The 25,878-nt window shown below is 44.8% G+C and overlaps 1 protein-coding gene across 1 annotated transcript in view; it reads left to right on the forward strand.

The window, feature by feature from the left end:
- The window catches only part of DDX55 (DEAD-box helicase 55), a 71,837-nt gene that overhangs the window by 24,949 nt on the left and 21,010 nt on the right, over positions 1–25,878 (forward strand). Inside the window, exons 6-10 of the mRNA XM_040416210.1 lie at positions 1,806–1,955; positions 2,632–2,821; positions 8,463–8,545; positions 8,629–8,760; positions 8,946–9,038. Coding sequence (XP_040272144.1) covers positions 1,806–1,955; positions 2,632–2,821; positions 8,463–8,545; positions 8,629–8,760; positions 8,946–9,038 — 648 coding nt within the window. The remainder of the gene's footprint in view (positions 1–1,805; positions 1,956–2,631; positions 2,822–8,462; positions 8,546–8,628; positions 8,761–8,945; positions 9,039–25,878) is intronic.

The raw sequence follows: 25,878 nt of genomic DNA on the forward strand, positions 1-25,878 counted from the left end.
AAACTGGACCATTTTGGGGTCCACAGATGGGGTCTCGCAGACCTTGTTTGCAATAATGGGTCTAGGGCACTCGGCCTTCAGCTTGTTACGCACCTCCTTAGACAGAGGGCAACGTACACGTGCCTCCAGGTATTGGGCTACGTGATCAAGCGGGAGCCATTCGGCGGATCTGGGGTGGTGGAGACTGTCAGGGTCAAAAAGGGGATCCCCTAGAGGGTCGATTAACACACCAGATGGTCCTTGAAAAACATCCGCAGATGAAACGCCAGGAGGCGTCGGGATGGGAGCCGAAATAGGATCGGCCGGGGCATAATCAGACAGTTCTCCATCAGGGTAATCCATATCCTCACATCTAACCTCCTCCTCAGAGTCGACAGAGTCGATCTCTAACTCAGTTTGTGCTCTGGCGCACTTCCAATTCCTCGCCCGTTCTGCCTGGCGGGATGAGGCTCTCTTGCGCGAGGTCGCGCTCTCAGCGGTGGCATTGGACTCACCAATCAAGTTTGTTCTGGAGGCGTGAGGTACAGGTAAATCGGGCTGCGCCGTGTCACTGAAGACAGTAGGGCGAGCATAGAGGGCATCCGAGATGGATTTGGTAAGGGACGTGGTAACGGAGCCCATAGCGGCCATGATGGCCTCAGAGACAGAACGCTGGAAAGCATCCGCAGAAAAAGCGGAGCCACCAGGTGCAGGATTAGGTGAGGAGACGGAGTCTCTTCCTGCTGCCAAGCTCTGTGAAGGGGTATGGCCAGAGGGATGAGACATCATTGCAGTGTTAATGATTCACTATCAGGCCTATAATACAATGAGGGGCAGTAAATCCCAGGGGATAACACACCTAACCTGAGGGAAGGAGAGAAAAACTCAGTGGGTAGTCACCCAGCAGTGAGAAGGAGCAGGGAGAGAGCAGGAAGAAACCAGACTGAGAAGCAGGGGGGCGTGGCTAAAATCGGAACAAGAAGAAAAACCAGAGGGAAAAGGTAATAGGCAGATGGATAGAAAAACAAGAGATAGGCTACTACAAAATGGCCGCCAAAATCTCGTGGCCGGCCGAGATCCCGCGATACTACGGGACTAAGCTAGCAAGTGGAGGCAAGAGGATGACAAAGCAGAGAGAGAGCTCGGATTCCCCCCCCCCCACTGGGTAAGTGAAGGGGAGAGAGGAAAAGAGAGTGTGTGTCCCAGAAAGAACAATCAATAAGCCCCCTCAGATCCCGGATAGTGCGGCAGGACAGCAAAATATTTCCCTCCCCCATTCCCAGGGAGGGAAAGGGAGACAGAATAACGGCACCTAAAATAGGGGAAAGATACTGAAATGCCTGTAGACAAATAAATCTAAGTGCCCCAATAAGAAAGGGTGGGCACCCAAAACGAATAAGATCAACAATATATATATACATATACCATACAATAACTCAGAAATATGCTGCTAGACAAAACAGGTACTTAGCTCTGTGGCAGCAGCAAAGAAAGAGGAAGTGTTAGGGGCTTGTGGACATTATATACAGGACTAAGGTGGGAGGGACGGTTGCTATGGCAATATGTAAATTTGTTTTCAGTTTTTCTTTGCTGCTGTGGCTTTCAGTAAAGAAAGATGATGCAATAAGAGCCTCCGTGTCTTGAAATAAAATCGGATTTTCGGTTAGGGGAGGTGACAGAATCCCTTTAAAGGGGATGTCCGCCTTTTTATATTGATGATCTATCCTCAGGCACACGGCTCTTTGGGAGTGAGCCTTTGAATTTGCCTGAACTTTCTTTACCTGTACAGTACTCCTATTCATTACAATTATCCTTGTTCTCAATAGTGGAAACATTATTGTGGCTACTCCAGGGAGGTTGGAAGATATGTTTCGGAGACAGGCAGATGGGCTGGATTTGGTCACTGCTGTGAAGACCCTGGACGTTCTGATTTTGGATGAAGCAGACAGACTTCTGGATATGGGGTTTGAAGCAAGGTGCTGGATCTTTATATTTATAGATTCTGATCTGTTTCTTGGAATAAGACGCTACAGTCTAATATAATGACAGTGTACGACTGCATTGTACATGCGCAAAATGAAATGTATTTTTTTTTTTATGGAGATTTCTTATGAGTGGAAATGCTGTGAGCCTTTGTTGGTAGTGACAGTTCATAAAATGGCAGCCATTTAACTAGGCTTCAGAAGTGTTGGATTTCTGCTTTTTTTTTTTCTCGCACTTGCCCTATAATCTTACGATTTATCTAATTGCTGCTCCTAAGAATTTAGATACTGTTCCTCTAGTGTAATTCACCCACCCAATCTGACATAAGGCAAGGAGGCCCACAACTGTGTGACACCCAGTGTGAGAAATGGACAACAATTCTCAGAACTTTTATTATCTGTGTAGGTTTTATACCTGTCGTGTGATCCCATATATGTTCATGCTATTCTGTGATTGTATGTGCCTTTCCATCTGGGCCTGCAGGTGGAATATGCACTGAGCTTGGAGGAAATCGCTTGAATGTTTAAAAAACGGGCCCTTTACAAGTGTTAATGAAGGTGTTGATGATAAACCATAAAATGTTGATATTAAATATTTGACTGTCTTCCATATTGATATTGCTGCTCAGAGAAATATTGACAAATGCTCCATCTACTGTCTCGCCCTTAGCATAAACACAATATTGGGCTTTCTGCCCAAGCAACGAAGGACCGGTCTGTTCTCTGCCACCCAAACTCAGGAAGTAGAGAATCTGGTCCGGGCTGGGCTTAGGAATCCAGTACGTATCGCAGTAAAGGAGAAAGGAGTGGCGGCCACCAGCACCCAGAAAACGCCAACACGACTTCAGAATTATTATATGGTAAGCTTGTGAATAACAGTTGTCATTCCCGACTAACATAACTGATAACCTTAACCCTTAAGATACCTGTTTTTATTTTTTTTATTTTCGTTTTTGCATTTTCATTTTTCTGACCTATCTTCCTTGAGCCATAACTTTTTTTTATTTTTCTGTTCACTCAGCTGTATGAGAGCTTATTTTTGGCGGGAAAAGTTGTATATTCTAATGCCACCATTTAATATGGCATACAGTGTAGTGGGAAGCGGGGGGGAAAAATTCCAAATGTGTCTTATTTATATCACCATATTCTGACCCTCATAACTTTTTTTTATAGTTCTATCTACTGAGCTGTGTGGGGGCTCATTTTTTGCGGGACAATCTGTAGTTTTTATTGATACCATTTTGGAGAGAGTTACTTTTTGATAACATTTTATTACATATTTTTGGGTAAGAGAAGAGATGAAAAATGGCAAATTGGATATTTTTTTTTATATATATATATATATATATATATATATATATATTTTAATTTTTTATATATTTTTTTAAAAAAAATTAACTTTTTTAAATGATTTTAAAGCTTATATTTGAGGCTACAAAATCAATTTTTTTTTATATCTATTAATTGTTTAGAATTGCTAATTTTTTATGTTGGCCTGCTGCTGGCCAAAATAAGAATTGCAGCTTTAAAGGGGTAGTCTCATTTCAGCAAATAGCATTTATTATGTAGAGAAAGCTAGTACAAGCCATTTGCTAATGTATTGTGATTATCCATATTGCCTCCTTTGCTGGCTGGATTCATTTTTAAATCGCATTACAGACTGATCGTTTACCTGGTTATGACCACCCTACAATCCATCAGCTGTGGCCGTGCTTGCACACTATAGGAAAAAGTGCCAGTGTATATTGACTCCCATAGTCCTGGCCACCAGAGTGGCCAGTACTTTTTCCTATAGTGTGCAAGCAGGACCACTGCTGCTGGATTGTAGGGTGGTTGTAACCATGGAAACCAGCAGCGTATCATGTGATGGAAAAATTAATCCAGCCAGCAAAGGAAGCAATATGGACAATCACAGTACATTAGTAAGTGCCTGGTATTAACCTTCTCTACATGATAAATGCCATTTGCTGAAGTGAGACAACCCCTTTTAATTCCCTGGCTCTCTTCAGTGAGATCCAGCGTATTGAAACCAATTGGCTGCAGAGGATGCTAGTTTTCACCCTTTAGATGCCGTGATCTCACTTGAGATCTAAATGCTTTAATGACAACGATCAGCATTATTGCCAGTCGCGGTAATTAGGACGAAATGATTTCCCTAATCTCCCGATGGGATTTATCATAGGTGCCAATAATTCTACACGTCAGTGGCCATCCAATAGCCCTTAAGAAGGGTATTCCAAAAGGGCAGTACCTGAGAGCCCAGAGGAACCGCTCTGAGCTGGCAGATTTCAAGGTGGCAGCCCCGGGTCCTCAAATTCGGTTCAGGAACCGAGGCTACCCACAGGAAACTATGAAAAATGTGTATCAGCATGCTTTGAGTAGCAATCAGCAAGAACTCTTATGCCCTAAAGTGAGAAATGAGGACGATGTGACGTGTAGAATTATTGGCACCTATGATGAATCCCATCGGGAGATTGGGGAAATCATTTTGTCCTATTGGGGGATTTAAAAAATCTGACCCTGATATTGGGCATTTGTTGACGGAACATCCCTCAATCGCTTACCGGCGTATTCGCAACTTAAGAGACCATCTAGTTCACAGTTTGTACCAGGCCCCGAAACCACCAACGAAATCTTGGCTAAGAAATGATGCCAAGGGTACATTCCCATGCAGCACATGTTCCTTCTGTAAATATATTCAGAAAGGCAAATACTTCAACAGCACAACCACGGGGATGACATATGGACTGAGGTCCTTTGTGAATTGCAAAACGGTTGGAGTGATTTATCTCCTCACATGCGGCTGCGGCAAGCAGTAAAACATCGGTAAAACAAAGCGAGAATTTACAAAAAGGATAGGGGAACATCTATCGGACATCCGCAATGAGGCAGAAACACCAGTAGCATGGCACGTGAATGAATGCCATACTGGAAAAGAGGGGGTGAAATTTCAGGGGATCGAACACGTCACGTGACCTATACGTGGTGGTGACGTGGATGTTGTTTTGTTACATAAAGAAACCCAGTGGATTTTTAGAATGCAAACTGCGAGGCCACTGGGAATAAATGACAACCTCTCCTATGCATGTTTTATTTAGGAGGTTATAACCGAGAGCCTATAAACCTGAAGTTTAGCCATGATGTTCACATATATGTGACACTTATATGTGACATATATCCCCATCAATCTAAGGGGAACATTAGTCTGGCTATTTAGAGGTGAAGAGGAGTGTGGACAATTTACCGATTTATCTCTGGGAATGTCCAAGTAATATATTAATATATATTAATAAATATATATATATATATATATATATATATATATATATATATCTCATCCTTCCCCTATAATAATTGTAATTCCATCCATATAACCTGGTGGACCATTGTGAATGGTTTCCAGCGTATGTCCTTAGTACCTAACTATCCTACCTGTATCCCATTACCCACTGGATACCTATCTCTATTATGCTCATACAGGGAAGGCTGCCAAATTTTGAGTAGGACCACCCACTGGACTCCTAGGCATAGAAATAGCAGAGATTATAATTTATAAGTTATACTGAATCTTTTTAGATTAGGTTCTCATCTGCAGCAGAGGTTCTGGGAAAAAGCCGGCGAGCGTCCTTCCCTCACCGCGCCTGCGCCAGATACTGATGAGCGCGAGATTTCCCCAGTGCACAGGGGCGGCAGGAGGATTTCGAATGCTGCCTGGCCCTGTCAGTCAAGACTTGTAGGGCTTGTAATGAGGTGGAGAACGGAGCCTCTAGGAGCAGGAGCAACGCCCCCCCCCCCTTGCTCCTAGAGGCTAATTTGCATATTATAAAAGTAATAATTCTGCAGTAACGGGGGCATGAATAATCAAAAGAATAGCACATTGCTAATGTCAGCCAGTTTAATAGTGAAAATTCTAGTGACAGAAACCCTTTATTCCAGGCAAATTGCTTGTTAGGGTTGATCATGCTGAATAAATTGATACCTCAGGGCTCGACAAATCCCGGGCGCCAGGTCGACCAGGAATTTGGTCCTGGCGCTTGGGTATTTGTCAGCCCGTTTTCAAAGATGCGCTCTCGGCGCGCACTATGGTTTCCTGAGCCGGCACAGTGGAGAAGGAGAGGAGTCCCTCCCTCCCCACTGTGCGCGGCTGCCGCTGGCCACTAAGAACAGAGTAGGAGGAGGAGGGGAGGGACTGTGGCCACTGCGCCACCAATGAATGTGCCGGCCATATCCCAGCCCCTATGACTGCACGCTGTGATCCGCAAGATTAACCCCTCAGTTGAGGGGTTATTCGCGCGGATCACAGCGTCCTGTCAGAGGTCGGGTGCTGGGAATGTTCTTCAATCTCGACTCTCTGCATTGGTGGCAGTGGGCAGTTCCGATCGGAGTCCCAGCAGTGTAATGCTGGGGCTCCGATCGGTTACCATGGCAGCCAGGACGCTACTGAAGTCCTGGCTGCGATGGTATGTTAGTGAGCAGCATTATACTCACGTGCGCCGTGGCCGCCGGGCGCTCCTTCTTCTGTCTGTGCGGCTCATTGCTAAGGCTTATAGCCTTAGCAATGCGCCGCACAGACCTATGAGAAGAACGAGTTCCCGGCGATCACGGTGCACGTGAGTATAATGCTGCTTACTAACATGCCATCGCAGCTGGGACTCCGATCGGAACTGCCCACTGCCACCAATGATGGGGGGAGGAGGAGGAGGGGGACCCTGTGGCCACTGCCACCAATGATTAATACTGGGGAGGGAGGGGGGGTGGGTTTGTTACTGGAGGGGCTGATCAGAGGCTGGAGGGGCTGATCAGAGGCTGGGGGGGGGGGGGGGCTGATCAGAGGCTGGGGGGGGGGCTGATCAGAGGCTGGGGGGGGGGCTGATCAGAGGCTGGGGGGGTGGGCTGATCAGAGGCTGGGGGGGTGGGCTGATCAGAGGCTGGGGGGGGGCTGATCAGAGGCTGGGGGGGGGGCTGATCAGAGGCTGGGGGGGGGGCTGATCAGAGGCTGGGGGGGGGGCTGATCAGAGGCTGGGGGGGGGGCTGATCAGAGGCTGGGGGGGGGGCTGATCAGAGGCTGGGGGGGGGGGGGCTGATCAGAGGCTGGGGGGGGGGCTGATCAGAGGCTGGGGGGGGGGCTGATCAGAGGCTGGGGGGGGGGGCTGATCAGAGGCTGGGGGGGGGGGGGGCTGATCAGAGGCTGGCTGCCATGGTCATCTCCTGCTGCCGTTGTGTGCACAGGGCAGCAGGGAGAGTGTAAAGTCCTATTCACGCTAATAGAGATCTATGTGTGTGAATATGACAAGGGTTCTAGCCCTTAAGGAGGCTAATAGTTATTAAATAAAGTAAAAAAATAAAAAAAAAGTTTAAACACCCCCCCCCCCCCCCAAATATAGAAAACAATATATTGCGATATACATGCTTAAAATTATATCGCAATATAGATTTTATGACGCGGCTCCGCCTGGCTCCTAACTTTTTTAGCTGGCTCCTAGATTCCAAGGAAATTTGTCAAGCCCTGTGATACCTGTCTTTCTCTCTAGAGTGATCTTCTGCTGAATTATCTTCGTTCTCGCATCTGTGCTGTGGCTCAGTAATGTAGCAGTCACTGGTGGTCCAGCATTGTGTAATTATTATTATTATAGGGTCATTGCTGTCAGTGTGTTAGTAAAACCATGCATGGTGGGGAATCGGGAAGTGGAAAAATGGGAGCAGCAGATGATTGGTAAGGTGAGCATTACCAGTACTCTTTTACACCATTCTGAGCACTTTTAAAATTAATTTAAAGGGCCGGACACTCCCCTTTAATCCCCCACCTTCCAGCCACTGATTGGCAGTTTCCTTTCTGTTGCTGGGCAAATCAGACATTTATGGCATATACTGTGGGTATGCCATAAACCTTTTATAATGGGAATACCCTCTTATCCTTTGTTCTCCGTGAGGCCTTAGGGTACTTTCACACTAGCATTTTTCTTTTCCGGCGCTGAGTTCCGTCCTAGGGGCTCAAATCCAGAAAAGAACTGATCAGTTTTATCCTAATGCATTCTGAATGGAGAGTAATCCGTTCAGGATGCATCAGGATGTCTTCAGTTCAGTCTTTTTGACTGATCAGGCTTTTCAGAAAACCGTAGCATGTTGTATTTTTACCTCCGGCCAAAAATCCGGAACACTTTGACTGAACGCCGGATCCGGCCTTTTTCCCATTGACTTGCATTAACTCCGGATCCGGCGCCGTGTGTTTCGTCAAAACGGACCCGGCTATTGCATGTTAAACCCGAAAAATGTGAAAAAAAAGTTAAAGTCCATAAATGGCAGATCCGTTTTTTTCCAATGCATGTTTTCATTGTGATCAAAATCCTGATCAGGATTCAAATGTAATCAGTTTTCACACGTTTTTCCGGATCCGGCGGGCAGTTCTGTTGACGGAATTGAACGCCGGATTCAAACAACGCTAGTGTGAAAGTAGCCTTAGATAAATATGGACATTTTTCTCCAAATGTTTGCTTTTAACAGATGTGCAAAGCTGATGAAAAGTTCAACTACCTTGTGAGTTTCCTGCGCCAAAGGAAGCAAGAGAAACATCTTGTGTTTTTCAGGTAATGCCTAGTTGTGGGTAAAGTCCTGACCAGGTTCCTGATTGATCTGTTATTACAATGCCATTGTCTGCTTGCCTCTGCAGCACCTGTGCCTGTGTGGAGTACTACGGGAAAGCACTAGAAGCTTTTGTGAAGAATGTGAACGTCATGAGCATTCACGGGAAAATGAAACACAAGCGTAACAGGATTTTCACCGAATTTAGAAAGCTGGAAAGGTGAGCCGGTTGGACTGGTCTGCTGCAGATAAGCAGGCAGCATCTTGTTGGCTCATTGAGTATTCATGAATGGAGGAAGCTGCTAAAGCGCTGTACATTATATCAGGAGTGTGCATATGAAATGGCATTCGAGATTTTGTTTTAGTGTGTTGGATGTTAATCAGTTGTTATCCCTTTTGCTACAGTGGCATTTTGGTGTGTACCGATGTCATGGCAAGAGGTATCGACATACCAGAAGTAAACTGGGTTTTGCAGTATGACCCTCCCAGCAGTGCAAGGTAAGTAGTCTTTCAGTTTGTGAGCATTTTTTAAATTTGTAGAAATTTCACTAATATTTCTAGTTTCTTTTGTATTTGTTTTCTGCACTATTGCTGAACTCAAAATAAAAAAATAAAAAAGCCTGCTGCTACATGGTTAATGGTCACTAATGTACAAGGTTCTGATCAGCCAGCATAATAATTCTTCTCCATAAAGTAATGTTTTACGGCCATTGTAACAGATGAACACATTGCACGAAGATGTAAAACTCATCTGAAAATCTACTCCATCTACCGTATTTTTCGCCCTACAAGACGCACTGGCCCATAAGACGCACCTAGGTTTTAGAGGAGGACAATAAGAGAGAATATTTTTCATTAGACCTCAGATCAGACCCACAATGTTAATAAGAGCACAGTCAGACTTCAGCTCAGACACCAATGTGAATAAACCCCAATCACAAGTATTCAATTCGGTCAGTGGACCGACAAAAAATCCCTGTAGGGGTCCTAAACTAAATAACTTTATTGTAACATATCTAAAATCTAAAGACCTACAGGGATAGGTTAAAACTATCAGGAATGAGAGGGGGGTGACGGTTCCTCACTTGCAATTGGTGCCACCTCACACTTAATGGACCATTTGGTTCTTTTATGGGCGCAGAGCCTGTCACAGAACTGAGGATAGCTAGACTACATTAAGGATCAGGTGTAGTTTACATGTGTGGTACTGCCGTGCGAGACTGAGAGTTCATTAATAAACAATTAGGTGCAATCTAGGTTGCTACCATTGAATGTGATCTTAGTCTCCCAGAATCTCGTAGCAATTAATTGCCAATGGTATTGGAATTGTTTAATTCGTGCAACTCACATTTGATCAATTAGCATTCAGACCAAGGGTACTAATCAGTTCTGTTGTATAGGTACTGTGGCTCAGTACCAACACACAAAACTTAATTCCTGTCCCTAAAAGCTATATCTCTGTATTGTGTATCACAGGCCTAAGATATCTACCCCTGTAGAAACCATGATGGTCACACACATACACGGGTCACATTCAACCTTCATTCCTGGCTAAAATGCTGCGTCTAACACTCCTCCACCCGACCTGTTTCACCGCGCCCCCAATCAGACCTCAGATAAGAGCCCCAATACAAATAAGACCTCCCATTCAGACCTCAGATGAGCCATTGCCTCATATCAGCCCCTATGCCACAGAGCACATAAAATAAAAAAAGCACTTACCTCTCCTGCTCCGGACGCTGCCGCTCCTCACCTCCAGCGCTCACTTTTCTTCCTGCCATGGCTGTGCTGTGACCCGAGGCGCACAGCGTGAGGTCACAGAGCGCCCTCATGCTCTGCGCAGCCACAACCGACAGCCGAGGACCAGGAAGCGGTGAGTACAGAGACTTTACCGCTTCCCAGTCCTCTGGTACTAATGAGCGCTTCCATAATGGAAGCGCTTATTAGTATTCACCCCATAAGTCACAGATTTCCGCCCCACTTTGGGGTGGGGGGGGGGGGTTGCGTCTTATGTGGCGAAAAATATGGATTTCTAAAAGCCCAATTCAGAGAAGCAGACAGTTGCAGAAATTTCTGTAATGGATCTGCCACCTGTGAATATACACTTAAAAACTTAACTAAAGACATAGTTGCCTACATTGTCAAATTGTAAACTTTACTCAGTTTCTAGAGACCCAGAAATCGGAGTGATTATGTCCTAAAAGAGTGAACCTAACATGGAGGCACATTTAGTGCATTACCCAAAAATTAAAAGGGTTGTGCAGTGAAATAATATTATTTACCTATCCTCCGTTTGGAGGGGTTGCAGCACTTTGCTGAGGTGGTGCAGTATAATTACAACTGCCTACCCCATTCATGTGAATAGTATTGAGCTGCAACACCAAGCATGGTCGACATACAATGTACAGTTCTGTGCTTGATATCCTATGAAGAGGTCGCAGTGCAGGTCTGTTCAGACAGCTGATTGTCGGGTGTAAGACCCCGATCAATCAGATATTGATGACTTCTGGTGGCGTGGCCTGACCGGGTATGTGAGCGGACGTGCGGCTCAGAGCTCCCGGCCGAATCTCCTACAAATATCCTGATTACCCGCTGCAGTAGCGGACAACCGGTATTTCACGGCGATATGACACGCCAGAGGGCCAAGGAGAAGGCGACGCGCACGCTGCAAAACTCTGCGATGTGGCGGCGCGGCTGGAGAAATTCACCTGCTCGTCAATTCCACTACTGTACGCTCTGGGTCCGCAGGATGTTAGAGGTGGAAAATAATACTCCTGATCTGGTGTCAGAAGTGGAGAAGGAGGTTAGTGCAGCACAGGACGGAGGGTCAATTCTGGAGGCAGAGCCCACCATCAAAGATGTATATGCAGTGTAGCATGGCGCTCACCACATTAATCTCTCACATGGGGGGCCTCAAAGAAGACATTCTGCTCAAACGACAAGATATGAGGCAAGTAAAGTAGTGTGTTGGTGAAATTGAGGGCCGTGTCAGTGCTATGGAGGATCAAATGCCACCAGTAAAAAGGGATTTACAGCGTGTAATACATAATGTCACACTGCTCATTTCTAAATCGAATGACCTTGAAAACAGGTTGCGGCGCAATAATGTCCGAATAATTGGTGTGCCCGAACATACAGAAGTAACGAATGCTGTGTCGTTCTTTGAAAAATGCTGACAAAATTGGGAGAGATTACCTCCCCCGGAGTGTATCTGACCACTCTCCCATCCTGGCACAATTGAAGTTAGGAAACCTGGGGCAAAATTGAAGACTTATTTGGCATTTGAATCCATTCTGGCTTTAGCTCGTGGATACTGGCGGTACCATCTATAATGCACTGGTGGAATTTTTTACTTCCAGTATTGGAACTGCCACTATACCGATAATATGGGATACAATAAAGGCATATATAAGAGGTGTCTATATTAAGAGTATTAGTGTCCACAAGACCAAAAGTAGGGCTCTATCTGTAGAAAATGCAGCTAATTGGAAAGAGGCGCAAGGGCTGTTAAAGGAACATCTAATGGAAAAAGCCGGGGATAAACTGTTTTTTAGGACCCAGAGGTATTTTATGGAAGGTGAGAGTGATGGTCATTTATTAGCCACTGTTATTAAAGGGATTCTGTCACCAGAATTAACCCTATTAAGCTAGCTGACATTAGTGATGTGCTAAAGTCAGCTAAACCTAACTAGCCTATTCCTACTTTTATCTATGCCCCCGTTATGCCCTCCTGTTCCTAGAGGCTCCGTTCGCCCACCGTTTTCACCTTCCTCCCAGTCCTGATTGACAGGGCCAGGCAGCGCTTGCATCTGTCTGCCAGCCATGTGCTCTAGTGAAATCTCGCGCCGTTCAGCATTCGGCGCAGGCGCGATGAGGGAAAGACGCTCGCAGGCTGCCAGCTTCCTCACCGCGTCTGCGGTTAGATTTCTGGCTTAACGGGGGCATTAAAATAAAAGTAGGAATAGGCTAGTTAGGTTTAGCTGACATTAGCACATCGCTAATGTCGGCTAGCTTAATAGGGTTCAATCTGGTGACAGAATCCCTTTAAAGCACAATCTGGCCCCTCCTGTGTAACTTCTATTAAGTATGTACATGGGGAACTAATTACTGGGGATAAGGATATTCTGGGGGTATTCCATGCTCACTTTAATGACGTCTATCGGTCTAGAGCAGGGGTGCACAACCTTTTTTAGTCTGGGGGCCGCATTGTCACATCGCTCCATTTCAAGGGGCCGCAAATAAATTTTAAAAATGTTGATCGGCGCTCATCTGCCTATTACACAAGTCAGTGCAAAGTGACTGGGGAGGAGTGAGTCATTCCGCCTTCATTTAGATTACACAGGGAGATGTGCTGCCGATAATCGGACATCTTTTGATCCTTATAAAATATGCAAATCAGCCGACAAATGAGCAATTCCTTGTTTATTGACTGATCAGCTGCACGATTATACCATCCAGATAAAAGATATGAGCGCTCCTATCAAATATTGTGCTGCAGATTAGCCTCTGAAACCGAAGAGTTATACTTACCTGCTCCCCACCGCTCTGGTCCTTCGCACTACCCCGCTGGCAGTGCATGGACATGGTCATACACCTCTCCAGCCAATGACTGGCTTAGGCGGTGATGTGGCCACAAGCAGCATGTCACTTCTGAAGCCAGTCATTGACTGGAGCCGTGCAAGTGACCATGGCCACTTTTCATTTGGGGGAAACTGTACAAAACATTTTTAAAAATTATATTTTTTTCAAACTATAGCACCTTATTCTTTAAATATGCAAACTGACACCAAAATAAATTATTATAATTAGTACCCTATTTTGTGTAGGCCGTTTTGTTATATAATATGAAAAGTTTCACGTGAATGGGGCGGTAATGGTGACGGTTATGGTTGGTTGCAGAATATAAAATCAGTGATACAGTCCTAACCTCAGTATCTGAGGAAAGGGATTTAGGGGTCATTATTTCAGAAGACTTAAAGGTAGGCAGACAATGTCATAGAGCAGCAGGAAATGCTAGCAGAATGCTTGGGTGTATAGGAAGAGGCATTACCAGTAGAAAGAGGGAGGTGCTCATGTCGCTCTACAGAGCACTAGTGAGACCTCATTTGGAGTATTGTGCGCAGTACTGGAGACCATATCTCCAGAAGGATATTGATACTTTGGAGAGAGTTCAGAGAAGAGCTACTAAATTGGTACATGGATTGCAGGATAAAACTTACCAGGAAAGGTTAAAGGACCTTAACATGTATAGCTTGGAAGAAAGACGAGACAGAGGGGATATGATAGGAAATCAACAAGGTAAAAGAGGAGAGAATATTTACAAGAAGAAAAACTGCTACAAGAGGACATAGTTTAAAATTAGAGGGGCAAAGGTTTAAAAGTAATATCAGGAAGTATTACTTTACTTAGAGAGTAGTGGATGCATGGAATAGCCTTCCTGCAGAAGTGGTAGCTGCAAATACAGTGAAGGAGTTTGAGCATGCATGGGATAGGCATAAGGCCATCCTTCATATAAGATAGGGCCAGCGGCTATTCATAGTATTCAGTATTTTGGACAGACTAGATGGGCCAAATGGTTCTTATCTGCCGACACATTCTGTTTCTATGTTTTTTCTTTTATGTAATATTTTTTTTCTAACTTAATATATTTCTGCTACAAATGTCCCCCAAGAGGTCATAAAAAGACCTTGGGGGACACTGTCACTTTTTTTAAATTTTGCACTTTTTCCTTTTTATTTTTTACTTCTATTTGAATTTTATTAATATTTTATTGTATTATTTTTTTATAATTTTATTTTTTTATTTTATTTTTTTAGAATTTTCTATAATTTTTTAAAATATACAGTACAGACCAAGTTTGTACACACCTCATTCAAAGAGTTTTCTTTATTTTCATGACTATGAAGGCATCAAAACTATGAATTAACACATGTGGAATTATATACATAACAAACAAGTGTGAAACAACTGAAAATATGTCATATTCTAGGTTCTTCAAAGTAGCCACCTTTTGCTTTGATTACTGCTTTGCACACTCTTGGCATTCTCTTGATGAGATTCAAGAGGTAGTCCCCTGAAATGGTCTTCCAACAGTCTTGAAGGAGTTCCCAGAGATGCTTAGCACTTGTTGGCCCTTTTGCCTTCACTCTGCGGTCCAGCTCACCCCAAACCATCTCGATTGGGTTCAGGTCCGGTGACTGTGGAGGCCAGGTCATCTGGCGCAGCACCCCATCACTCTCCTTCATGGTCAAATAGCCCTTACTTTCAAAGTTTTCCCAATTTTTCGGCTGACTGACTGACCTACATTTCTTAAAGTAATGATGGCCACTCTTTTTTTTTTTTACTTAGCTGCTTTTTTCTTGCCATAATACAAATTCTAACAGTCTATTCAGTAGGACTATGAGCTGTGTATCCACCTGACTTCTCCTCAACGCAACTGATGGTCCCAACCCCATTTATATGGCAAGAAATCCCACTTCTTAAACCTGACAGGGCACACCTGTGAAGTGAAAACCATTTCAGGGGACTACCTCTTGAAGTTTATCAAGAGAATGCCAAGAGTGTGCAAAGCAGTAATCAAAGCAAAAGGTGGCTACTTTGAAGAACCTAGAATATGACATATTTTCAGTTGTTTCACACTTGTTTGTTATGTATATAATTCCACATGTGTTAATTCATAGTTTTGATGCCTTCATTGGGCATCTACAATTTTCATAGTCATGAAAATAAAGAAAACTCTTTGAATGAGAAGGTGTGTCCAAACTTTTGGTCTGTACTGTATTTTTGCCACATAATATATCCCCCAAGGGGTCATAAAAAGACTGCTGTGGGACAGTGAACACTCTTTTATTAAGCACTTTTTCCTTTTTATTGTATTTAATTTTTTAAAATAATTTTCTATTTTTTTGTGCCACATAATATTTTATTTCTCTTTTCTTTTATTTATATTTTATAAAAAATTTATTTAGTTTTCAAAAAAATGTTAATCATTTTTTAACTTTTTTTTTTTTATTATATATTTTTACCACATAATTTGTCTCCAAGAGGTCACTGAAAGACCTTTGGGAGACAATAAGTGACTCTTTTTTTTTGTACTATTTTCACTGTAACTGGAGCATCCAAAGGAGCCCCAGTTACAGGAAAACCAGCCTGCTGCGGAGGCTTTGTACCAGGGCAGAGCGCTCCTCTGTTCCCGAGACACCTAGCAATCACGTGATTGCCGAGTCCACACTGCAGAGCGCTCATAGAAGAGAAGGCAGAAGCGCTAATAAAGCACTTCTGTCTTCTCCTCGGCTTCCCCGCTCTCACTAATAGCCGGGGACCCTTTCCGCTCCTGCTACAGTGCAGGAGCAAAACCTGTGATCCATCTGCTGTGCGGCGCTCTGTGCAGAAACACAGCTGATTACAGGATCAGCTGTGTTAATCCCCATTAGGACGGGGGCCGCAAACCATGGCTCTGGGGGCCGCATGCGGGCCGCAGGTTGTGCACCCCTGGTCTAGACTGACAGTCAGCCCGACAGATAGAGGGAAGAATTTGATGGACATTTCCTTGCCCATTTTAACTGTGGAGCATAGGGAGCTGTTGAATGGAGATATCTGTCTGGAGGACCTTGAGCTGACGTTGAGATCTTTTCCTAATGAAAAGGCACCTGGGGGGGATGGCTTGCCGGTGGAATTTTATAAGAAGCACCAGGAGTTTCTTCTCCCACACCTACTTAATGTTTTTATGGACTCATATCTGGCAGGTACTTTACCCAGTTCGAGGAGGGAGGCGATTGTGGTAGTGCTTCCAAAACCAGGCAAGGATCCTACACAGGTAGATTCTTATCGTCCTATTTCACTGTTAACGGTAGACGTAAAAATATTGGCGAAGGTTCTAGCTAATAGACTATTAAATGTTATTAGTACTATTATTCATGAAGACCAACCTGGCTTCATGCCTGGAAAATCTACATCCTTAAGGCTACGTCTATACGACAACATTTGTCGCGCAACATTTTGTTGCACTAATATCGCGCGACAATTTTTATAATGGCAGTCTATGGTGTTGCACTGCAACGCAACAGTCGCAGAAAATCCATTCGAGATGGATTTTTCTGCGACTGTTGCGTCGCAGTCGCAGCATGTTGCATGTTGCAGTGCGACACCATAGACTGCCATTATAAAAATTGTCGCGCGACATTAGTGCAACAAAATGTTGCGCTACAAATGTTGCAGTGTAGTTGTGCCCTATCTGACAATAAGTCGCGCGACAAATGTTGTCGTGTAGACGTAGCCTAAATCTTAGACGCCTGTTCCTGAATCTCCAGTTGGATGAGGAGGAAGGAGGGAACTGTGGGGCTGTGATCTCACTCGATGCTGCCAAAGCTTTTGATGGCGTCGAGTGTGATTACCTTTGGGCAGTTTTGTCCAAAATGGGATTTGGCGCGATTTTCATAAAATGGGTGCAGCTGCTCTATAACCAACCTAGAGCTAGGATTAGAGTAAATGGAGGGATTTCTCCAGCGCTGGCACTAGAAAGGGGGATAAGGCAGGGCTTCCCACTGTCGCCTCTCTTATTTGCTATAGGGATAGAACTGGTGGCTTGCCTCCTAACAGCCACACCGATTTTCCAGGGCCTTAAAAGGGGGGACTTGGAGGAGCATGTACCGCTATATTCAGATGATATGCTGCTATATGTAGGTGACCTGATCTCTTCCATAGACCCTATTATCTCACTTATCTCTGAATTTGGCAGGCAGTCTGGACTGCTTATCAACTGAAATAAGTCTGTGATACTCCCATTGTCCCCGGTCCCAGAAAATTTCTGTCTTGATCATACTAAACTTAGGGTAGTATCCTCATTTAAAGGGCTTCTGCAGTTTGTTTAAACTGATGATCTATCCTCTGGATAGATCATCAGCATCTGATCGGCGGGGGTTCAACACCCGGGACCCCCGCCGATCAGCTGTTTGAGAAGGCAGCGGCCTTCTCACTGTTTACCGCAGGCCCAGTGACGTCACGACTAGTATCAACTTGCCTGGGCCCGGCTAAGCTCTGTTCACTTGAATGGAGCTTAGCCCCGCCCAGGCTAGTGATACTAGTTGTGATGTCACTGGGCCTGCGGTAAACAGGGAGAAGGCCACGGCACTCCTGGAGCGCCGCTGCCTTCTCAAACAGCTGATCGGCAGGGGTGTCGGACCCCCGCCAATCAGATGCTGATGATCTATCCGGAGGATAGATCATCAGTTTAAACAAACTGCAGAACCCCTTTTAAGTATCTGGGAGTTGACATCTCCATCAATCCCCATAGATACATGCCAGATAATATACTGCCTCTACTAACTAAGTTTAAAACTAAGGCTGCCTTGTGGCATAAACTGCCCATATCCCTAGTGGGTACGGGTAACCTGATTAAAATGGTGCTGATGCCGTAACTCTTTTATATGTGCTCCATAACTCTCCAGTATGGATCCCTACGCATTATTTTTACAAAATACAGCAAATATTTTGGTTCCTGTTGTGGAAGGATAAGAGAAGTAGAATTAAATATTAAACTCTACAGAGGGCCAAGGATGCGGGTGGTTTGGCGCTGCCTAACCCCTTACTATACTTCCTTTCAGCTCAGCTGCAACACTTTAAGGGATGGAATATGGCGCGGGGAGTGGGGAGAGGAGGTAGGCTAGTTGCATGGGTGTCTGGTTGTTGTTCGCCACTTGCAGTCCTGGAGGGGGATGTAGCCCCTAGGTTTAAATCTGCTCCAATTCTGGGGCTTATGAGGAGGGTGTGGACTAAGGCTAGAGAGATCTTGGTTATCTCAGGACTGTTAAATATTGCTCCCATCTGGAATAATCCCCTTTTTACCTGAATTATCCCAATTAACGGGGTTCTCCTAATAGGGGAGGAATGGGATTTGGAATATTGGCCAGTTATACTCCCAGGGACTTCTAAAGCAGTTTCAGCAGCTGTGTCCTGAGTTTGGCCTCCCCTCCACGCATTTCTATAAATACTTGCAGCTGAGGCACGCATTGGATGCGCAATCCAAGCTTTCCTCACTACAGTACACGACTAATCAGACGCTTGATGCTGTGGTGGCAACAGGGTCTGTAAAAGATACTGATGACTTGTGGAATGATGATGTTGATATTTCCATCTGTTAGCTCATTTATTTAGTTGTATATTTTATATGTAAATTTCTCCAAAACCAAACATAAGATGGATAAACTACCTTTGATTGCGTTTACATCCAGCAATTTGTAGGTAGGTGACGTCAAATGCGTAAGCCCAACACAAATTAACCTTGCAATCTTGGGGGTTCCACCTAAATCCACCAAGGAAATCCAGCTTGGAAAAAGAGGTTTCAAGGCAACAACCAATGTAGTATAAGCTGCTTTATTTTGAGCACATAAGGCAAAAACACCCATGTTTTGCCACGCAAGCTTTTCTCAAGCTGTCTATTACACCACTCGCTCAAATCTCTTGTGCTGCATTAGCCACAACTCTGTCCCATTACATCAGTTAAAATGACAAAACCTTTTCAGGGACCTTCTTACTGTCTCTGGCGACCGTTGTTGTTTTGCGGTCCGTTTTTTATGGATCCGTTGTTTCGTATCTTGTTTTTTTTTTTTCTCTGATTTAAGTCCTCTTCCGTTCCGTTTTTCCACAAAACATATCCGTATGCGATCCGTTTTTTGCGGATCAGAAACAGTAACTTATTAATCACCAAACACATGAGCAATATGGGCTGGGCATAGCATTTCTACAGTATGGATTCATGAAATACAGATGACATACAGATGTGTTCCGTGTGCGTTCCGTATTTTTTGCAGACCCATTGACTTGAATGGGGCCTCGGACCGTGATTTGCAGACAATAATAAGACATGCACTACTTTTTTGCGGAACGGAAATACGGAAACGGAATGCACACAGAGTACCTTCTGTTGTTTTTGCGGACCGTGTGCAGTGAATAGTTCTGCACACGGTCCGCAAAAAAAAAAACGGAACTGAAGCAGAAAGAAAATCCGTACGTGTGCATGAGCCTTTAGGGTGCTGCCAAATGTTCAGTTTTTATGCCCTTTTTAAACCAAAACCAGGAGTGGACTAAAAAAAGAAGAGCAGTTGTATCTGTCCTTAATACTTTCTCTTCTGTTATGATCTACACCTAATTTTATCTTCAAAAAGCCTAAACTTGTGGCAACTTTAAGACCTTATTTGCATAGTCAGTATTTGGTCAGTTGCGAGCCGAAACCAGGTGCCGGGTCTACAACACAGAACAGGTGTAAGTCTTTCCATTATAACTTATCTCTGTGTAGCCTCCATTTTGACTCGCAATCACTGATGGCACCCTCTGACCAAACACTGATTGTGTGATTGAGACTAGGCTAGAGCTAATCGAGCTTTGAATCATAGATCCGAAGTCGATTCGTTCAAAAAACGTCATTTTTAATGCTGTTTCCATACAACATTAAACTGTATTGGCTCGGTGGAGCAAAACTTCATATTGCCCGAAGTTTCTTGAGCCTTTTGTGAATTACTACGGTATTCTTATTTGCGTCTTTAAAAACATTTTAAAATAGGAATCCGAAGTGGGCTTTGGTACTGACTGGTACTTCTGTCTCAAAGCCTACTTCGGATTCCTATAATGTTTTTTTTTTTTTTTTTTTTAAACACTTTATTAATTATCCAACAACAACCATTACATAAAACATGTCGTTATTAACATATATCAACATATTTTCCTTTAACCCCACAAAAACTCCCCCCCCCCCCCCCTTGCGATGCGTCTTCCTTTGCCACCACTCCTCCGTCCTAAGACCGAGGAGTAGTGGTGACGGGTGAAGTGCGAGGAAGCTCTATGAGTTCCAGTCTCCCCAGATTCCAATCCATTTTTTTTCTCCGAATTTCTCTGCTTATACAAAATATATTCATATCTCCTAGTAGTATTCACCAGATTTAGCCATGTATTCATAGTGGGACTGTTAGGTGAAAACCAGGCGCGTGCTATCAATAGTCGTTCCAAAAACATTATCTTAAATTAAAAGATTTTTTTTATGTTGCTGACAGCTCACCTTGGCCAACTCACCCAGTACCCAGCATTCCACGGAGAAAGGGATCCGCACCTTCAATTTTCCCTCAATATATTTATATAAATATAGTAAAATGTTTTTAAAGATGCAGATAGGAATACTGAAGTCTCGCACAACTTCAATCAATATGAAATTTGGCTCCACGGGGGCCAATACATTTTAATGCTGTACAGTAACAGCATTAAAAACAAAGCGGCACATTTATTAAGACTGGCATTTTAGACACCGGTCTTAATAAAGCCCTAAGCTGGCGGCGGATCCCCCGAAGTTATGATGAGGCGCAAGCCTCTATATAACTTCGGTGCATCCAGCGCCATTTTTAAATGTATGACCGCTTCTGAGCAGTCTTACATTTAGACCATTTTCTTTGCCTAAAAGAGGCGTAGAAAATGTTAAATGAGATGGACCTACTGGCCCGTCCCCTTCCGCTCCCATGCCGACAATTTTAGACTTGGTGTGAGCGGGGAAAAGTCGCACATAGTGGCTCAACTAACCGTTGCGCCACCATCTGAACGTGAAATAGGCGTATTTCATTATAAAAAATGACCCCCAAAGTTTTTGAGTGAATCGACTTGGGCTCTATGATCCGAAGCGTGATTCGCTTAAAGGGGTTGGCCACTCTTTAAATACCGTACTTTCCACTACTGTGTGGCAGGCAGGGAAAAAATAAAGTTCCTAATATACTTCATTAAACACATCTGCCTGCTTTTCTTTCAGTTATAAGCCACTCCCCCTTAGTCCTGCTCTACCTTGCAGCTGAGTTCGTCCATGGCTGCACGCGACCTGGAGGAGCTTGAGAGGAAGCTCGTCCAGGCGCATGTGCAGTCTGCTCCTGTCAGTGGTCGGCTCCCTGCTGCCCGCTCCAACTGTGACAGGAATCAGCTGCTTGTTCCCTCTCTACAAACAGCTGATTCCTGTCAGAAGCTGGCTGTGATAAAAACCTTCAGAGCCCCTACTGCAGAAGCTACTTAGTCAATTCCTCCCCCCCCCCGCACTACCACCACACAGCGGACCCGCTAAGCCACGCCCACCGGCTTCATTAGGCCACGCCCCCTGCAACGTGTGTGTATGTATATATGCATACATATTTAAATACAAAATATATACACACGTGTTTAATATATTTATGTGTATATACATTGCGGTCCGCAATGCATGGGCACTGACCGTATGTGTGTATATTGTATATGTATATGTGTGTATGTATCTATATATATGTGTGTGTGTGTGTGTGTGTGTATATATATATATATACACACACACACACACACACACACACACACACACACACACACACACACACACACACACACACACACACACACACACACACACACACCCATAAATATTGGTACATCGACACAATTCTAACATTTTTGGCTCTATACATCACCACAATGGATTTGAAATGAAACGAACAAGATGTGCTTTAACTGCAGACTGTCAGCTTTAATTTGAGGGTATTTACATCCAAATCAGGTGAACGGTGCAGGAATTACAACAGTTTGCATATGTGCCTCCCACTTGTTAAGGGGTCAAAAGTAATGGGACAATTAGATTCTCAGCTGTTCCATGGCCAGGTGTGTGTTATTCCCTCATTATCCCAATTACAATGAGCAGATAAAAGGTCCAGAGTTAATTTCAAGTGTGCTATTTGCATTTGGAACCTGTTGCTGTCAACTCTCAAGATGAGATCCAAAGAGCTGTCACTATCAGTGAAGCAAGCCATCATTAGGCTGAAAAAACAACAAACCCATCAGAGAGATAGCAAAAACATTAGGCGTGGCCAAAACAACTGTTTGGAACATTCTTAAACAGAAGGAACGCACCGGTGAGCTCAGCAACACCAAAAGACCCGGAAGACCATGGAAAACAACTGTGGTAGATGGCCGAAGAATTCTTTCCCTGGTGAAGAAAACACCCTTCACAACAGTTGGCCAGATCAAGAACACTCTCCAGGAGGTAGGTGTATGTGTGTCAAAGTCAACAATCAAGAGAAGACTTCACCAGAGTGAATACAGAGGGTTCACAAGATGTAAACCATTGGTGAGCCTCAAAAACAGGAAGGCCGGATTAGAGTTTGCCAAACGACATCTAAAAAAGCCTTCACAGTTCTGGAGCAACATCATATGGACAGATGAGACCAAGATCAACTTGTACCAGAGTGATGGGAAGAGAAGAGTATGGAGAAGGAAAGGAACTGCTCATGATCCTAAGCATACCACCTCATCAGTGAAGCATGGTGGTGGTAGTGTCATGGCGTGGGCATGTATCTCTGCCAGTGGAACTGGTTCTCTTGTATTTATTGATGATGTGACTGCTGACAAAAGCAGCAGGATGGGGGGGCGTGGCTAACTGCCGACATGAGCGGCCGCATCTGAGCTGAGCTCCGGCTCCCACACAGAATCCTGAGCAATCCTGAGCACTGACACGGTCTACCCACCATCAGAATAGACAAGCGACATCACGAAACCTCACAGAACCTCTCCATGGGTCCCAGCAAAGGTCAGGCGGCGGCTGACCGCCTGAAGGAATATGTGCGCCAGGACACCCAACATGGCGCCGCAGCGACCAGCACGCCCCGCACCCAACATACTCGTGGTCAGGCGGCCCAGCAGGCGAACAACGATACACAAGATGAGCCAGAGCTCTCAGCGAAAGAGGCACATGAACAACTCCTGACAGCAATCCTGGCCTGTCAAACTTCCCTCACGACCAAGATTGATGAGGTACGTGTGGATGTGGGCCTATTAAGACAGGACGTTCAACAGCTTAGGGAGCGGGTGAAGGGAGCTGAGGAAAGGATCTCAGACCTGGAAGATCTTACTCGCCCCATGCCGGCCAAGATTCATGCCCTGGAGGGTTCGGTCTCCCTGTGGAGGCAAAAATGTGACGACTTGGAAAACAGGGCCAGGAGAAATAATGTGCGTATTCTGGGCCTACCGGAGCGCTCGGAGGGACCGGATCCTGCCTCTTTCCTGGAAGCCTGGTTCAGATCTACCTTCCCGGAGGCAGCTTTTTCCATGGCGTACGCAGTGGAGAGGGCCCATAGGGTCCCAGCTCGCCCACCGCCACCTGGAGCTCCACCTAGGCCGCTGCTAGCACGCATGCTGAATTGGAAGGACCGAGATCTTATCCTTACACAAGCAAGGAGGAAGCAAACCATTATGTATGAGAATGCAAAAGTGTCCCTATTTCCTGATTTCTCTGCTGAGCTCCAGAAAAAGAGGGCGACCTTTGTCTCGGTCAAAAGAAGGCTACGGGACATGAATCTACCTTATTCTATGGCTTACCCAGCTAGGCTAAGGGTGGTGGATGGAGAAAAATCACATTTTTTTACTGACCCCAAGGAAGCGGATGATTGGGTCGCAAGGAAATCACGCAGGATGGCGCCATCTTGAGATATGGTATGGCGTTGATACCTCTTTTCGTCCCCTGCCTCTTTTCTTTCTCCTTGATCGGGGACTCTATCAGCGGGACTCACTGCTACTTGAGGGAGGAGAATGGCCATCTACATTATCTGGACATGTTCAGTTCTGGACTTTGTAGTACTCGCGGCCTCCCGTTTCCGAAAAGGTTTTGCTGATAAGTTGATATATCATTTGTTTATATGTCAGTATGCTATACAATATCATGGGAGCTGCTCAGTTACCTGCATAGTTGAGACACCACCTTGCAACATGCAGGTCCCTGAAACCGCAGCCACAGGGAAATTATTTTTTCACTCTGGGCAAAATGCTCGATATTACATCATTTGTTTATGGCATGTTTTGTTTTGCCTTAAGTTTACATACTCTGTTTGGGCATTATGTGGTACACCACTTGATACAGGTAGCTGGGTGAATATGTGGAATGATGTGATGGGAGGAGTCTATTCGGCATTGCAGCAGAAGTGTAGACTTATATGGATATGTGAGATACGAATGCTATGGCCACCTTAATTTTAATGTCCTGGAATGTGAGGGGACTTGGAGATGCGAGTAAAAGAATGTCTGTCTGTTTTTACCCATGTCCGCAGATATACTCCTCATATACTCAGCCTGCAGGAGACCCATTTGACACCTGAAACTGCTGGTAGACTTAAGAAGTCATGGGTTCAACATGCGTACCACTCGTATGGTACCTCCCACTCCAGGGGTGTATCTCTGCTAGTTAACCGCTCTGTCAGGTGGGAGTTGCATGCGACTGAGAGCGACCCGGAGGGTAGATATGTTTTTGTCTATGCACACGTGAACGGCACCCCGTATGTGATCCTGGGCGTTTACTGTCCCCCACCTGCTGATTTAACCATACTACAAACTGCAACCATATTTGCAGCCCAATACCCACATGCGAGACTCTTATGTGTGGGGGACATTAACATGGTCATGGACTCGCAGAGGGACCGCTTCTGTGCTCATCCTGCCTCGTCGGCTCGAAGCCACCCTTCATTGTTGAGGGCTTGGGCTGGTGAAGTGGGATGGATAGATTTTTGGAGGGAGAAACATCCAGATGCAATAGAGTACTCTTGCTTTACTCCTTCCCATGGAGCGCTGTCCAGGATAGACTATATATTTGGATCCCCTGATGCTTACTTAGATTTGTCCACTGTTATCTATGGCCCCCAGGGTGTCTCTGATCATGCGCCTTTGATTGCACAATTTAATGTTACTCAGGGGTTGAGCCCTTGTTTGAAAACAAGAATTCATCCATTTTGGCTTACTTTGCTGAAAGAGCAGGATAGGATCCCAGATCAATTACAGGTCTTCCTTGAAGTGCATGACGTGGATACGAGTGCCCTCCTCCTCTGGGAAACACTAAAGGCATACCTAAGGGGATGTCTTAAATCATCGATCTCTTATATTAAGAGGGACACCAGGAGAAAGGAGGACTCCCTTAACTCTAGTGTTAGGGAGGCTGAAGCTAGGTACCTGGCAGACCCATCGGAGACACATAGGCAGGACTGGTTGTTGAAAGGTAGGATGTACTTAGTCCATCTGCATGAAAAAAGTGACCGTAAGCTATTCTTTTATAAACAGCAGGCCTTTGAGATGGGTGATAAGGCAGGGAGACTATTGGCTCAAATAGTACATAAAAATGCCTCTGCCCCGCCAGTCCTGCGTATTCAGGCCATGGACGGGGAGGTCAAAGAATCTGTCCCGGATATGGTAGCATGTTTTGCTGACTTCTATCGAGAGTTATATCAGACACGAGTGTCATACTCAGAGATTGAACTTGAGAACTACTTAGATGGAGTATCTTGCCCATCACTCTCATTAGAGGACAGCAACC

This window comes from Bufo bufo, chromosome 2, assembly GCF_905171765.1.
Source record: "Bufo bufo chromosome 2, aBufBuf1.1, whole genome shotgun sequence".
Taxonomy (NCBI): domain Eukaryota; kingdom Metazoa; phylum Chordata; class Amphibia; order Anura; family Bufonidae; genus Bufo; species Bufo bufo.